At 39.1% G+C, this 16,693-nt stretch overlaps 1 protein-coding gene across 2 annotated transcripts in view; it reads right to left on the bottom strand.

Moving 5' to 3' along the window:
* Window positions 1-16,693, bottom strand: part of trmt44 (tRNA methyltransferase 44 homolog) — a 56,698-nt gene that overhangs the window by 18,844 nt on the left and 21,161 nt on the right. For both annotated transcript variants that reach the window (XM_048602181.1, XM_048602185.1), the window contains exons 5-8: window positions 15,694-15,765; window positions 9,014-9,120; window positions 7,599-7,782; window positions 5,269-5,680 (exon numbers count right to left, since the gene is read on the bottom strand). In XM_048602181.1, coding sequence (XP_048458138.1) covers window positions 5,269-5,680; window positions 7,599-7,782; window positions 9,014-9,120; window positions 15,694-15,765 — 775 coding nt within the window. The remainder of the gene's footprint in view (window positions 1-5,268; window positions 5,681-7,598; window positions 7,783-9,013; window positions 9,121-15,693; window positions 15,766-16,693) is intronic.

Here is a 16,693-nt window from a genome sequence, read left to right as displayed (position 1 = left end):
GTGTTTGATTTGATTTATTATTGTCACATGTACTGAGATACAGTGAAAGCATTGTACTGCATGCTAACCAGACAAATCATACCTTCCATAAGTACATCAGGGTAATAGAACAGAATACAGAAAGTGTTACAGATAAAGAGAAGGTGCAGAGAAAAATCCACTCTAATATACAAGAGATCCGTTCATAAGTCTGATAACAGTGGGAAGAAACAAACTGTCTGTTCGATGTGATTCCAAGACTGCACAACTCTTGCCGCACAATGCTGAGTGTAAAAATAGCTACCCCAATTTAAGATTATCAATTCAGCTCACAATATGGTTCATTTACGCTTGCTGGAAGTGAAATATATTCATTTGCAAGGACCACTCTCTGCAAACAAAAGAAATATATTCAACGTTTGTGCCTTTTTTGAATTACCCGGCAATTTGGGAGTCTGGTTCTCTGCTTTCTCCTTGGTTGAGGTGCTGCCAATCAGAGTCAGAGTCAACATGCATGCCAATCAGTACAACTTTTCTCCTGTCATACAAATTGAGATTATTTGAAACTTGGCATCCATGCATTTAGAATCAAGGAGATGTACAGCACGGACACAGACTCTTTGGTCCAACTCGTCCATGCCGACAAGATATCCTAAATTAATCTAGTCCTATTTGCCTCTAAACCCTTCCTATTCATATACCTATCCAAATGCCTTTTAAATGTTGTAATTGTACCAGCCTCCACCACTTCCTCTGGCAATTCATTCCATACAAGCACCACCCTCTGTGTGTAAAAGTTACCCCTTGGGTCCCTTTTAAATCTTTCCTCTCTCACCTTAAACCTATGCCCTCTAGTTTTGAACTCCCCTAACCTGGGTAAAAGACCCTGACTATTCGCCTTATCCATGCCCCTCATGATTTTATGAACCCCTCAGCCTTCAACGGTCCAGGGAAAGCCTATTCAACTTCTCCCTATAGCTCAAACACTCCAATCCTCCTCCAATCCTGGCAACATCCTTGTAAATCTTTTCTGAACCCTTTCAAGTTTCCCAACATCCTTCTTACAGCAGGGAGACCAGAATGGAACACAGTCTTCCAAAAGTGGGCTAACCAATGTACTGTACAGCCACAACATAACCTCCCAGCTCCTATACTCAGTGCACTTACCAATATAGGCAAGTGTATCAAATGCCTTCTTCACTACTCTGTCTACCTACAACTCCACTTTCAAGGAACCATGAACCTGGACCCCAAGGTCTCTTTAATTTTATGACAGGAAGACAATGTGCAGCGATAAGTCTTTCTTACTAACGATATTCAAGTTCTATACTAATAAAATTTTAGAAAGATTAACAGAAACTTTATAACAGTGATTGATGAATATAGAACTTGTTTCCACAAAACAGATTGCATAGATGCACTTATGGCTAGATTAAAAATGGATACATGAGGCAGGATGAGAAATCAATGGTTGAAGGTTTATGTAAAGTACAACAATGGCTGTGGATCAATTTTTACCAAATAACTTGCTTCTGTGCTCTAAATCATGTTCTCAAACTGCTGCAGACCCCTAGGTGATCAGAGACTACCCAGGGTGACAACAAAATTAAAATATTGATCAGGTTCAATCTTATCAGATTTGTGACCATTCATTCTCTTCCTGCTTTCTGGTTCATGCCATGTCCACACCTGCTCGATGCTCAGTATATATCTGTGCTTTATATTCGAATCAGGTTTTTGGAGATATCAGGTCTTGTGTCACAACAAACAGTGAAAGCAAGGTTTTTGATTGATGACACATTATAAGTTAGTTATTTTGAACTGTATTGGATTTATTCTTTATATCATATGGATATAGAGTGAAACTTGTGTTTCAATTACCTGCCTTCAAAATTGATAGCCAAAATGGTCATGAAACAATACCTTATACGAGACACCAAAGTTACATGTTGTTTCTAATTTGGTTAAAACTTGGTTTTAAGTTACTGCACAAGGGATTGACATATCCTGTGGGAAACTGAAATATGACGACTCAACTCTGTCAACTCCCATTCTTGAACATACAATGAAGGTTTCACAGGATATATGGGTAGAAGGTAATAAAGAATGTGCGAATTAAATATGTGCATGTTATGAGCATATTTACAAGTATAAAATCAACACACAGCCGTGTCAGTCAATCAACACTATGTCTATATTTACAATAGTATGTGCATCAACTCAAAGATTCGTTTAGTGCAGGAATATTTTAACATGAATAAATCCACAATTATGAAGTATATTCGAGAGACTTCAGGTTCCTTAATTCCTTAATCAGCAGCGAACAAAGGAGAGAACCAATCACAGTTGGTTAGCAAGCAAGCTGCCTAATGACCGAAGCCAAAGCAATGAGTCTGCAGGCCAGCTCTGGGAGTAGGAGGCCTTTTGATTTCATTTCTGATTTTCAACATCTGCAGCATTTGACAGGTGGTAAGGGGTCTCTCTGCGGAATCAGTGGTGTCCCTGGGCACTACTTGAAGTAGCTGTTCGGGGATAGTTTGCGGAGGAGTTCTGCCAGTCCACCTTGCTCTTCTTATAGAAGGGCAAGTTCTGAGCCAACAACTGGTGGATCTGGCTGAAGGTCAGCTTCTTGTTGGGGCATCATGGAAGGCCATGGCAACCAGGGACAAGTAGGAGTATATGTGTCAAACTAGCGTGGAACAGCTGCTCTTGGCTAGTCAGAGACAACCATCCCAGGTGAATGAGGTGGCGGCAGCAGGCAGGAACTGCTTCTGATTAGCCCCCAGAAGGGGTCCTGGTTCTGACCTTGCACGCAAAGCACTGGGTAGCTGGGGATGCAGTCCCATTGAGCCGCTGTCAATTATTGGCAGCTTCAAGGGACTCCCTCAGCAGGTAACCAGCCCGGTGGTGCATGTTGAAGTTCTCACATAGACTGCCACCTCTGAGACATATGCCCCACAAAAGGCGACGTAACATCAGCATTTGTTTGAAATGATTCCTTAGCTTAGTCCCAGTTAATAGCCCATCCTGGGGATCATCAATTGGGTCCAATTCTTTTTCCCTTTGTGGTTCTGCATCTGAACCAAAAACATGGGGAACCTGTGGATGTAGTGTATCTGGATTTCCAGAAGGCATTTGACAAGGTGCCAAACCAAGGTGCCACAATAAGATAAAGTTGCACGATATTACAGGTAATGTATTGGCATGGATAGAGGATTGGTTGACTAGTAGAAAGCAAAGAGTAGGGGTAAATGGGTGTTTTTCTGGTTGGTGGCCAGTGGCTAGTGGTGTGCTCAGGGATCAGTGTTGGGACCACAATTGTTTACAATTTACATAGATGACTTGGAGTTGGGGGCTAAGTGTGGTGTGTCAAAATTTGTAGATGACACTAAGATGAGTGGTAGAGCAAAGTGTGCAGAAGACACTGAAAGTCTACAGAGGGATATAGATAGTCTAAGTGAGCGGGCAAAGGTTTGGCAGATGGAGTACAAAGTTGATAAGTGAGAGGTCATCCATTTTGGTAGAAATAACAGCAAAATGGACTATGTTTTAAATATTAAAAAATTGCAGCATGTTGCTGTGCAGAGGGACTTGGGTGTCCTTGTGCATGAATCACTAAAAGTAGGATTGTAGGTGCAGCAGGTAAGTAAAAAGGCAAATGGAGTTTCGTCTGTCATTGCTAGAGGGATGGAGTTTAAAAACAGGGAGGCTATGTTGCAGCTGTATAGAGTCCTGGTGAGGCCACACCTGGAGTACTGTGCGCAGTTTTGGTCTCCTTACTTGAGAAGGGATATACTAGCACTGGAGGGGGTGCAGAGGAGATTTACTCGGTTGATTCTAGAGTTGAGAGGGTTGGGGATTATGAGGAGAGACTGAGTAGGCTGGGATTATACTCATTGGAATTCAGAAGAATGAGGGGAGATCTTATAGAAACATATAAGATTATGAAGGGAACAGATAAGGTGGAGGCAGGGAGGTTGTTTCCACTAGCAGGTGAAACTAGGACTAGGGGGCATAGCCTCAAAATAAAGGGAAACAGATTTAGGACTGAGGTCAGGAGGAACTTCTTCACCCAAAGGTTATGAATCTGTGGAATTCCCTGCCCAGTGAAGCGGTTGAAGCTACCTCACTAAATGTGTTTAAGGCAGGCTAGGTAAGTTTTTGAACAGTAAAGGAATTAAGGGATATGGTGTGCGGACGGGTAAGTGGAGCTGAGTCTCAAAAAGATCAGCCATGATCTTACTGAATGGCGGGTCAGGCTCGAGGGGCCGGATGGCCTACTCTTGCTCCTAGTTCTTATGTTCTTATGTAAAGATTGGCTTTAATAATAAAGCCATGCTTTTAATTGTCTCTTCTATTAATTACTCATTTAAATGACCAATTTAATTCTTTTGAGTATTTTTGGATATATTCAATTTTCATCCCATTCTGCCACTGAGGATGACAAAAATTGAAATGTGGTCCCTCTGTGAAAAGGTTGGACACTGCTGCTGTAGATAATCTGTAGTTCTGTGCATTATCATGTCATTTCATTTATTCACTGAAAATCTGCAATCATATTTACTAACAGAATAAATCTCTCAGATACCTTTGATTACTTTTTCTTTGTGGGATGGAACTTACTCTTCATCTTAAAAACTATGAAGTTGCAAATGTAACTACAACCTGAATGATTCCAATGCTGAAAAGGCTGGACATTTCTGTCGCAGTGATTCAGCAGCAGTTTCAAGCACATTAAGTTGTTATTTAGTAACTAATTGTTGCTAAATGTCACATAGCTGATATTTCTCACAGTGAAGATCTTTTGTTTTTAGTGGAGAAAATAGATCAAAGAATCGATCACTACGTGAAATATTCTGTTTTAAAAGAAAGCCGATTGTACTTTTGTCTGTATCTAGGGCATAAGACTTTAAATAAAACTGCCTCCTCTCATGACCTCCCCCACACTCAAAATAAGTGTCAAATTTTATTTAAAGACTATCCCCATCTTTTAACAAGGTGAAAATATCGTAATTATTTCAACAACCAAAGCAATTACCTCAAAAGTCAACATATCAATTAGTACACTCAAGTTTGGCTTAGAAATGAACGGTATCAAGACACCTTTGAGCAAATTGGAAAATGCCATTTTGGTAATGAAATCCTGTTAACAACAATTTCTATAAACTAATTTTGTACCTTTAGTCCAAAAAAGTAGTAATAAATGTTAAACTGTACCATTACAGATCAGCAGCATAGTCCAAAACAAAATGGCAAAGGACATAGGTACTTTAGAATGCAAAGACTTACCTCCTTTGCGCCAGCATTTTGCACTGTCTTCACCATTATGTTCATTGTTGTCCTGGTTTACTTTCAAAAGTGCTTTAGCTACCTGAAGCACTATATTATCAACAAAATCTCGAGGCAAAGAAGCACAGTTTCTAACTTTCTCTACTTTCTCTCTGGGTTGGAATCCAGCCACCCACTTGTTGGATGCAAAACAATCTGTATCACCACAAGTATCTTGCACCACGTCATCTTCAACAACTGAACAATCTGTAACATGATTAGGCGAAACAGGATCCTTCATCTTACTAAAACCTGTACTGTCTCCAGCACACACAGTATAAGAATATCTCTCCCTAATATACTGAGTTCGTTCTTCATCCAACCTTTTTTCGCAAGAGGGGGAATATGTCCTTTGGTTACCAATCAAGCAAACCTTTAACAAAAATGGAAAAAATACATTAAGTCAGTCTGTCTTCTTTCCCCACCACTGAATAACACACAAAGCAAGTTTCAAATTAGTGAAAGCAAAAACAGGTGAAGAAAAAGGTACAAAATAAGAAATTGTTGGAAGAACTCAGCAATGTCTGGCAGCATTTGTGAACAGAAAGCAGAGTTAACGTATTGAGTCCAGTGACACTTCTTCAGAACTGACTGTAGGTGGGAAAAGTTGGTTTATATGCTGGGGACATTGTGGTGCTGCTGTTGTGGGGAGGTAAACTTTACCCATTCTTTTGTCTGCCCAACTGTTTCCTCTCTCTATCTGGGCTCCATCTCCACCTATAGTTTACTGTCTCCCTCCTCCCATCCCTTCTCTAGCATAAATGCCAATCTTTTCCTAGCTACAAGCAGTTCTGAGGAATGGCCATTAGACCCGAAACATTAACTCTACTTTCTCTCTACAGATTGTGCCAGACCTGCTGGCATTTTCCAGCAATTTCTAATTTTGCTTCCGATTTCCAGCATCCACAGCTCTTTGGTTTTTTTTGAAGAAAAAGGTACACAATGGTATAAAATCTATTGTTTGCACCTGTACCAAAATGCTTTAAACACCTTGGGAAAATGTGTCTTAAGTTTAAGGTTTTGATCTGAAACATTTGGACCTTTCTCATTTGAACATTTTAGTCTGTATTGTTATGTATCTGAGCAAATTTCCTCCCTGTAAATCGATATTGGAGTTCCATATCAAATTTGTAAAAAAAAATTAAAAACTGAAAATCTGCATAATATAAATAGAAACAGACTTGGGGACAAGTAGTTTACAAACGTAGAAAGCACTTGTTTACAGGTTAGCATAATTTTGTTTGATATTTTATAGCAAATAAAGACAGACAGTCCCTGGGTTGCAAAAGGGTTCTGTTTTTGAGTACATTCACAAGTCAATTTGTACACAAGTTTGATAACAGTACAGGACAATATAAAATACCTGTTCCTAAGTATTAGGAAATGTCAAATGTTGGATCTTTAAAATTAATAGAGTCCTGTATAGGATCTCACTCATAGGTCAAACATTTGTAAAGTAGGGACCACCTGTACAGCAACAAATCCTAGCATGTAAACCAGAAATTCAAACTCCAAAAGCCAAGATACACCAACATACTTAATTAAACAAAACCTGAACTTTCCTTTTTTTTTATTTTAACTGTGTTTCTGCTGAGACAGTTGATATTACATAATTGTGTCATGTCATGCAACATCTACTATAAGCCTTTGTTTTATTGAAAACTAAAGTCAGCTAACTTTTACAGACGAAAGAATGCATCAATACCATTTATGTCTCAAATCTATTGCTGTTAAACCTTCAGAAGAATAATTTCACTGATAACTAAGTAGTACAGTCTATAGAATGCCCTAGTAGCAAAACAATCCATGAAATTAATACTATGATATTCTTCAATATATCTGTTAAACAAAAGTATCAAGACTTTAGTCGAGAATTTTATTGCATTAGTAAAAACAATTATCTAGAGACAATAATAACATTGTACTACTAGATCTGTACAAATACTAAAAATTGAGCATACTTAATTAATTTAGACCTGGTTCATTCCATTGCTGAATCATTTTCGATGGAGCAACTGACTGAATTATTTCAAGGTCTATATATAGAATATTCACAATACTACATCAGAATCCATACAGCAAGCCAATTACACATCCCTGCAGCTTTTTGTTCTTGTAATTCTTTAAATTTAGTTGTAGCTTAGTTTTTAGTTTCAAAACAGGTCTAATTTAGGAACTTGTGAAGAAACAGTTTAAAGAAGTATCACCACCGTTTTGGTAAACATCATATATACACAAGGAAAATATTCCCAGCGAAAATACTGCAGAATGAAAAACAGCTTCACACTGACCCGTTTTGTAGATGGAATCCGAAGGCAATCCTCCTCTACTTTAAAACCACAAGCAGAACCCACTTCTGTAATGAAATCCAGGTATGCTCTGTATTGTGTGCTTTTAGTCTGCTTCCGACAGTACTTTCCATAGAAATCAAAGAAACAACAAGGCAGGACAAAGTAGCGGCACGAATAGGATGACCTGTAGCATAAAATGAAATTCCTGAACCTTTCAGCAGCAAATATTTTGCAGTCACATCCTGTATCCAATCAACTAAATTACAGACAATCTAAATAGAAGAATAACACAGCATTTCATTTAATTCATTACAGCAGCCCTGACTTTTTGTTTTGCATTAAACCTTTCTCAATTTATTCTGCTTCAACATGCTGATATTAAAGCATTGTTTTGTTTACATATATAATCCAAAACAGCCGGAACAAAGGTGCTGAATCAATGGATGCTTGTGTGTAGGCACAGGGGCAACACGGTGGCTCAGTGGTTAGCACAACTGCTTCATAGCGCCAGGGACGCAGGTTCAACTCCAGCCTTGGGCGATTGTCTGTGTGGAGTTTGCACATTCTCTCCGTGTCCGTGTGGGTTTCCACTGGCTGCTCCGGTTTCCTCCCACAGTCCAAAGATGTGCAGGTTAAGTGGATTGGCCATGCCAAAATTGCCCATAGCGTCCAGAGATGTGTGGGTTAGGTGGATTATCGATGGGCAAAATGCAGGGTTACAGGGATAGGGTAGGGTGGGTGAATCTGGATGGATGCTCTTTGGGGAGTCAATGTGGACTTGTTGGGCCAAATGGCCTGTTTCCACACTGTAGGGATTCTATGGAAATTTGCTATGTAACAAGGAAGAGATGGAAAAAAAAAGGTGGGCAGGGAAACTTTTGAACAATATTTTGTTGTACATTTCAAATAAACATTTTTTAAAAAATTTGCACCATGAGGATATTGGAAGCCTGCACTGAATAAGTACAAGCACAATACAAATAAATTCCTAGAAGGAAAGGCAGCATTCTGATGGGTAGGCAATGGCCTAGTGGTATTATCACTAGACTATTAATCCAGAGACCCAAGTAATGTTCTGGGGACATGGGCTTGAATCCCGCCATAGCAGATGGTCGAATTTGAATTCAACAATAATCTGGAATTAAGAGTCTAATGATGACCATGAATCTGTTGCCGATCGTCAGGAAAAACCCATCTGGTTCACTGATGTTGTTTAGGAAAGGAAATCTGCCACCCTTGCCTGGTCTGGCCTACATGTGCCTCCAGACCCACTGCAATGTGGTTGACTCTTTACTGCCCTCTGGGCAACTAGGGATGGGCAATAAATGCTGGTCTAGCCAGTGACACCCTCATCCCATGAATGAATAATTAAAATATTGAATTAATTACCATTTTAAGAAAAATATACAAATTACCTTGCTGCAACAACAGGAATCCATGGTGTTAATTCATCTGAATGGTTGCCAATTATCCAATCAACATCCGGAAAAAGGAAATCATCACTTGGTATGATGGCACATTCCTTGTAAAAAAAAACAGCAGTTTCCCATTTCAGTCTTCTTTAAGAAGAATGGATATCTACTACTGTGAAAGTTTAACACTAGTTTGGAAGTATTGGAGTTTTGCCTATCAGAAGGATGCTAATTTTCCAAGATTAGAGTAATTTACAATTTTCAGGTTACCAGACTTTGTTGTAAACCTGCTTGCAATGCGTGGGATAGAGTTTAGCTCCCGCAGGCCACTGGCATGTGAGCAGTTTGCCAAAACACTTTGAAATTTGCCTTTTATAAAGCACCACAATTAGATAATTGATTTTGCTAACACAAACTGCTTGGCTTTGACGACTCTGGAAAATTTAAATGATCCTGTGTCATCAATGGCAAAGTGTGTTTTTTTGTATCTGGATTTACTTTAACATAGACTGGCTAAAATTTGATTGCAAGTATGGTAGGCCTGCCATATTAGATTCATTTTATGTCTTATGTTACTTACAGAAAATCCTGGAAGTAGTAAAGGAAAATGAAAAGCTAGCAGAATAACTCCTGAAGAACTATCCACTAAGCCTTTTTTGTGGCTAAGAGAACAGGCAACTGAAATGGAAAATCTAGGATATAGGTGAATAATTTCTGATACTTTACTCTTTCCAATCAGGTATTCCACTCTGGTTACTAAGAATTATATTCTCAAGTCAGTTCTCCTCTTTTACAGCGTACAAACTGGATTCACCACTTTACCTTGAGTGGCAAAAACCACCTTTAGTTTCACAGCAATGCGGTTCATTCTTAATCATCCACCTTTTGAAGCATATCAAATAACAACCAAGAATTAGCAATAAATACCAGTCTTGCGGGCAATGTTAAGGATCCATTTTCTTAGAACTACAATATTTGACTTAGCTCTTTTTCACCGTGTCAAGGAACTTCTTTTAAATAAGGTTGACAAATTTTGAGCTCAGTGAGACGGAAGTTAATGAAAATGGAACACTTCCAGATACAATGCATCAGCTTTAAACACTCTCTACTAAAGCACAGTAGTGGGTTGAAGCTTCCTCCAATCTGCCTCAGTAATGTACTTCAGCAGACAATCTGACAACTTTCAATTTTCTATAGAGAAATTGCCATTTTAATGCTTTTTTTTTTTAAGAATGGTAACTAACTTAAAGATGAACCAAACTGATATTGCAAAAAGGTCCTTACAAATTACAGAGAAAAGGCAAAACATAAAAGGTTTTATATGGAAGATTGATTGACTGTGACAGGAAGGGATAGGAAGTAAAAATCAAACAGAAAATCCACATGTAAGGCTCAAGGTTACAAAAATGAAAAAAGAACAAACTAAAGCCTATGTAACTGCATGTACATAGGATTTGGAAGAAAACATATGAACTATAAAGCAAAAAAAAAATTACAATCTGATAGCTTTTACAGAGACAAAGCAACAGGTTGGCAAATTGGGACCTGAATATTGAAAGGTAGAGGTCTTTTAGAATGATAGGAAGCTCAGAAAAGGTGGCGGGATGACTTGGTTATTTAAATAACACAAACAGGTACGATCTAATTTCAGGAAAGCAGGATGTAGGAACAATTTGAGTAGAGTTGAGAAACGTTAACGGGAAGAAATCAAAGAAATACAAAGGAATAACAGGTACTTGTCAGAAAGGTACAGTGGAATTAAGCAGGATCTTAACTCAAACGTGGACCAGAACAATTAGATGCACACACGTAGCCGAGATGGGGCATTCATGGAACGCTTTCAAGATAGTTTCAGACATGCTGTTCACAGAAACTAAGCAGGACATAGGCTACACTAGTCCTTGTTTTGTGCAGAGGATAGAATTCATTAGTGACCTTGTGAGCATGGGGAGCCCTGGTAACAGCAATCATAATGATTGCATTTCACATTCGATTTGAGAGTCTTACAAGCGGATCCAGGACAGGTACGTGGGGTCGGGGGGGAGGTGTGGGGGCATGGTGCGTCGGCCAGCATTCAGTGCGCATGCGTGTCACTTTGTGCATGTGTGTTCGCGTGTGTTGGAGGGGGAACAGAAGGAGAAGGATTGAAAATGAAATGGCAAATTAAGTTATGTGATGTCACTACAGATACGATGGAAAATATTTCAGGCACTGTTTAGATATAGATTTCAATAAGAAAGAAAAATTCCAAAGGATCCACCATCCATAATGAATTAAGAAAAATGGTTAAAAAAATTCAAACTTAAAGCAAAAGCATTTAATTGCACAAAAATAGATGGCAAGTCAGAAAGTTGCACAGAACATAAGAGCAAAAATAGTTTAAAAAATTGAAAGCAAAGTAAAATTATAATACAGGAGAAAGTTAGCTAGAAATACCAAATACATAACAAGAGCTGCTATAGACTTACAGAAAGAAGAAAATGTTTGTTCTATAGAAAGTGAGTCTGAGGAATTAATAACAAAAAAAAAAGGAGAGGCAGATGTACTTAACTGATTATTTGCCTTGGTCTTCAATGTAGCAAATACAAATAAAATTTCAGAAATAGCTATAAATCAGGGAGGAGGAGGGAGGAAAGAGCTCAAAATTACAATAAGTAAGGAAATGACACTCTAGGTGCTGTAGGTTGACAAGTCTATGGATCCGGAAGAATTCCATCCTAGAGTCTTAAAAAAAATAGCTAATGGCGCAGTTAAGGTTAACAGTGTAAACTTTTCAAAATTCTCTTCATTTGTAGAACAGATATTTGCGACTATCTATTTTAAGAGTAAACCTTTATTCAAAAAGGGAGGAAAACTGAAGGCAAAAAACTACAGGACAGTTAGTTTATATTGCAGGGCACTTACATAACGTCAAGGGAAACATGTTAACCAAGATATGAGTTCTTTGGGTAAGTGACATGTATATATGAAATAAAAGCAGTAGCAGGCCATTCCAGCCTGCTATGTCATTGATTGAGATTATGGCTGATCTGCTCAAGTTTAGAATTCCACATTCTCATCTACTTTGAATGATCCACAATTCTAATGCCAACAAGAATCTCTCAAAAATATTCAATGACCCACCTATACCATCTTCAGAGACAGTGAGTTCCAAGTCATGCAAGTGAGAAAAAACATTTCTCATTTCTGTACTTAAATGGTTACCCCTAATTTTAAAACAGAACTCCCCTAGCTCTGGGCTGAACCAGAAAAGGAAGCATCCTTTCATGTCCACGTTATAAAGACCATTCAGGTTCTTAGATACTTCAACCAAGTCACCCCTTTCTCTTCAAAGCTCCAATGGACACAGGCCCAACCTGTCCAACCATTCTTGAGAACATCTGTTCATTCCAGATGTTAATCTAGAAGACCTCCTCTGAACTACCTCCAGTGCATTTACATTCTTCCTTAAATAAAGACGAGAGTGGTCCTAAAGGAAGAGTGCTAAATTGGGGGAAGGCCAACTATAGCAAGATTCGACAGGAGCTGGGGAATGTGGATTGGGAGCAACTGTTTGAGGGTAAATCCACACTTGATATGTGGGAGGCTTTTAAAGAGAAGTGATTAGAGTGCAGGACAAACATGTCCCTGTGAAAATGAGGGATAGAAAGGGCAAGATTAGGGAACCATGGATGACAGGTGAAATTGTGAGACTAGCAAAGAGCAAAAAGAAAGCATACATAAGGTCTAGGCGACTGAAAACAGACGAAGCTTTGGAAGAATATTGGGAAAGTAGGACCAATCTGAAACGAGGAATTAAGAGGGCTAAAAGGGGTCATGAAATATCTTTAGCAAACAGGTATAAGGAAAATCCCAAAGCCTTTTATTCGTACATAAGGAGCAAGAGGGTAACAAGAGAAAGGGTTGGCCCACTCAAGGACAAAGGAGGTAAGTTATGCAAGGATCAGAGAAAATGAGTGAGATTCTTAATGAGTACTTTGCGTCAGTATTCACCGAGGAGAGGGGTATGACAGATGTTGAGGTTAGAGATAGATGTTTGACTACTCTAGGTCAAGTCGGCATAAGGGGGGGGGAAGTGTTGGGTATTCGAAAAGGCATTGGGGTGGACAAGTCCCCAGGTCCGGATGGGATCTATCCCAGGTTACTGAGGGAAGTGAGAGAGGAAATAGCTGGGGCCTTAACAGATATCTTTGCAGCATCCTGGAGCACGGGTGAAGTCCTGGAGGACTGGAGAATTGCTAATGTTGTCCCCTTGTTTAAGAAGGGTAGCAAGGATAATCCAGGTAATTATAGACCGGTGAGCCTGACGTCAGTGGTGGGGAAGCTGCTGGAGAAGATACTGAAGGACAGGATCTATTTACATTTGGAAGAAAATGGGCTTATTAGTGATAGGCAGCATGGTTTTGTGCAGGGAAGGTCATGTCTTACCAACTTGATAGAATTCCTTGAGGAAGTGACAAAGTTGATAGATGAGGGAAGGGCTGTAGATGTCATATACATGGACTTCAGTAAGGCGTTTGATAAGGTGCCCCACGGCAGGCTGATGGAGAAAGTGAAGTCGCATGGGGTCCAGGGTGTACTAGCTAGATGTATAGAGAACTGGCTGGGCAACAGGAGACAGAGTTGTAGTGGAAGGGAATTTCTCAAAATGGAGAACTGTGACCAGTGGTGTTCCACAGGGATCCGTGTTGGGACCGCTGTTTTTGTGATATACATAAATGATCTGGAGGAAGGTATAGATGGTCTGATTAGCAAGTTTGCAGATGACACTAAGATTGGTGGAGTAGCAGATAGTGAAGGGGACTGTCGGAGAACGCAGCAGAATATTGATAGATTGGAGAGTTGGGCGGAGAAATGGCAGATGGAGTTCAATCCAGGCAAATGCGAGGTGATGCGTTTTGGAAGATCCAATTCAAGAGTGAACTATACAGTAAATGGAAAAGCTTTGGGGAAAATTGATGCACAGAGATCTGGGTGTTCAGGTCCATTGTACCCTGAAGGTGGCAACGCAGGTTGATAGAGTGGTCAAGAAGGCATATGGCATGCTTTCATTCACTGGATGGGGTATTGAGTACAAGAGTTGGCAGGTCATGTTACAGCTGTATAGGACTTTGGTTTGACCACATTTGGAACACTGCATACAGTTCTGGTCGCCACATTACCAAAAGGATGTGGATGCTTTGGAGAGGGTGCAGAGGAGGTTCACCAGGATGTTGCCTGGTATGGAGGGCGCTAGCTATGAAGAGAGGTTGAGTAGATTAGGATTATTTACATTAGAAAGACATAGGCTGAGGGGGGACCCGATTGAGGTCTACAAAATCATTAGAGGTATAGACAGGGTGGATAGCAAGAAGCTTTCTCCCCCCCAGAGTGGGGGGCTTAATTACTAGGGGTCATGATCTCAAGGTGATGGGAAAAGTTTAAGGGAGATACGCGTGGAAAGTTCTTTACTAAGAGGGTGGTCGGTACCTGGAACGCGTTGCCGGGTAATTATAGACAGATACATGAATGGGCAGGGAGCAGAGAGATACAGGTCCTTGGAAAATACATGACAGGTTTAGATAGAGGATCTGGATCGGCGCAGGCTTGGAGGGCTAAAGGGCCTGTTCCTGTGCTGTAATTTTCTTTGTTCTTTCTTCTTGTTCTAAAGGATAACATTCCATTAAACTTCTTAATTATGTGTTGTACGTGTATACTTTTTTGTGATTAATGCATCAGAAAACTTAAATCTCTCTGCATTTTAAATGGAGAGCAACCGCAGAACTCTAAGTCAAACATTGCTTTTAATTCTTCCTGGCAAAATAACTTCATGTTACACTGCATCTGCCAGATTTTTGCCCACTCGTTCAACGTATCCATACGTGCTATGGATTAATCGAACCAGGAGATGGAGATAGCACTTGATGAGACATATGAAAGTCTGATAAAAGCTTTGGAGTGAGGGGCTAACATACTGGCATGGATAAAAGATTGACTGGCAGAAAAGTAATTGTAAAGGGGTTATTTTCTGGTTGGCAAGATGTGACAAGTAGTACGCCTGAGGGATCAGTGTTAGGACCTCAATTTTTTTCTTTTTTTTTTTTACAAATTATACAAGTGACTTGGATGAAAGGAGCAAAGGTATGATTGATAAGTTTGCCAATGATGCAAAATGAAGTTGGAAAGTATGTTCTAAAAAGGACACACACAGATTAAAGAAGGGATATGGATCGGTTACACAACTGGGAAAGGATCTAGTAAGTGAAGCATGTGGGAAACTCAATGTCCATTTGGCAAGAAGCATATTATTGAAGAAGGTGTGAAATTACAAAGCTTTAAGGTGCTCAGGGACCTGGGTATCCTAGTGCATGAATCAGAAAATATTTGAACATAGGTACAACAAATAATTAGGAAAACTAAGAGAATGTTCTTGTGAAGGGAAATGAGAAAAAAAGAGGTTATGCCTCACTTATAAAGATGTTGGTGAGACCACATCTGGAGTAGTGTACACTGTCTGTCTCTAAATGTTAAAGTAGCTAAATAATATCAATATTGTGTTTATCCACATGCACCATTTTTGATCCATCTACCAATGATGATTCCCATTAATGCAACCTTTATGTTATTACAGTAGAAAGCAGCACAGCTTTGCAGTTAATGTGCAAGTAGAATTCAAGAAACACAGGTATATATTTTTTTCTTACCTTGAGACATGTCTGTGGACCATACATATTCCAAATTTTCCGCTTCCTCATGTCTATGCCTCTACCAGGGTGCTGAAAAGTTATGACAATTTGAAACATGTAACATTCATTCAAACAAATAGGTTTTTTTTTTAGAAACTCTGCACAAGCGGCAATATAATCTGATTTAATAGCTTTTTATTCAATCACACAATCGCAAGCTTTTACAAATTGTATTTACCTTAGGCTTTTTTTATTTATAGTCATTTGGAACATTTATTATGCTTTAAGAATATATTAATTCACCACAATATTTTGCATCAGAGACTGCTTCATAAACTCAATTCAAGGAAATGATGTTGTCTTTTCTCTATGCAAAAAAAAAAAGTCAGATATGAAATAGGTATTATCCCTTATTGGGTCCCATAATTACTTGCTAAATTCTCAACCTCATCAGATCATGAAACCATATGTTTTTAAGCCTTTCCCACTGGCTCACTGGAATTACAAAAGCATACTGGATAACATTTGCTTATACCTAGATTGCAATTTCTTTTTAAAAAAATAGATCATTTATAATATTAGCATTTAATAATTTTCATTCTAACATGCACATCTCTTAAAATATATCTAATTTAAAATTTTAATTAGAAAGCTATTGGGCTAGATTTTGCTGACAGCAACAAATGCATTTGTCCATGGGCTCTTTTTTACGGTTCTGTGTTAAATTGCATCTAAGTCAGTCAATTAGCTATCCTCGGACCTATATGAACAGAGCAAGTGCTTGAATAACTCCATCAAGCAAATTGAAGAATCATTAATGAGTAACACAGCATAAACTTAGAGTAAAATCAATACCGCATCAGGTACAGAAAGCAAGAGCAAAATGTCAGATTAACAGTAAAAATTAGGAAACCCAGAAGATAAAGGAAGTAGAGATAGTAGGAACTGCAGATGCTGGAGAATCTGAGGTACACCAAGGCGTAGAGCTGGATGAACACAGCAGGCCAAGCAGCATTAG

This window comes from Rhincodon typus, chromosome 1, assembly GCF_021869965.1.
Source record: "Rhincodon typus isolate 14 chromosome 1, sRhiTyp1.1, whole genome shotgun sequence".
Classification (NCBI taxonomy): Eukaryota; Metazoa; Chordata; class Chondrichthyes; order Orectolobiformes; family Rhincodontidae; genus Rhincodon; species Rhincodon typus.
The sequence above is the reverse complement of the archived record's forward strand: the minus strand, read 5'-3'. Positions and strand labels throughout refer to the sequence as shown.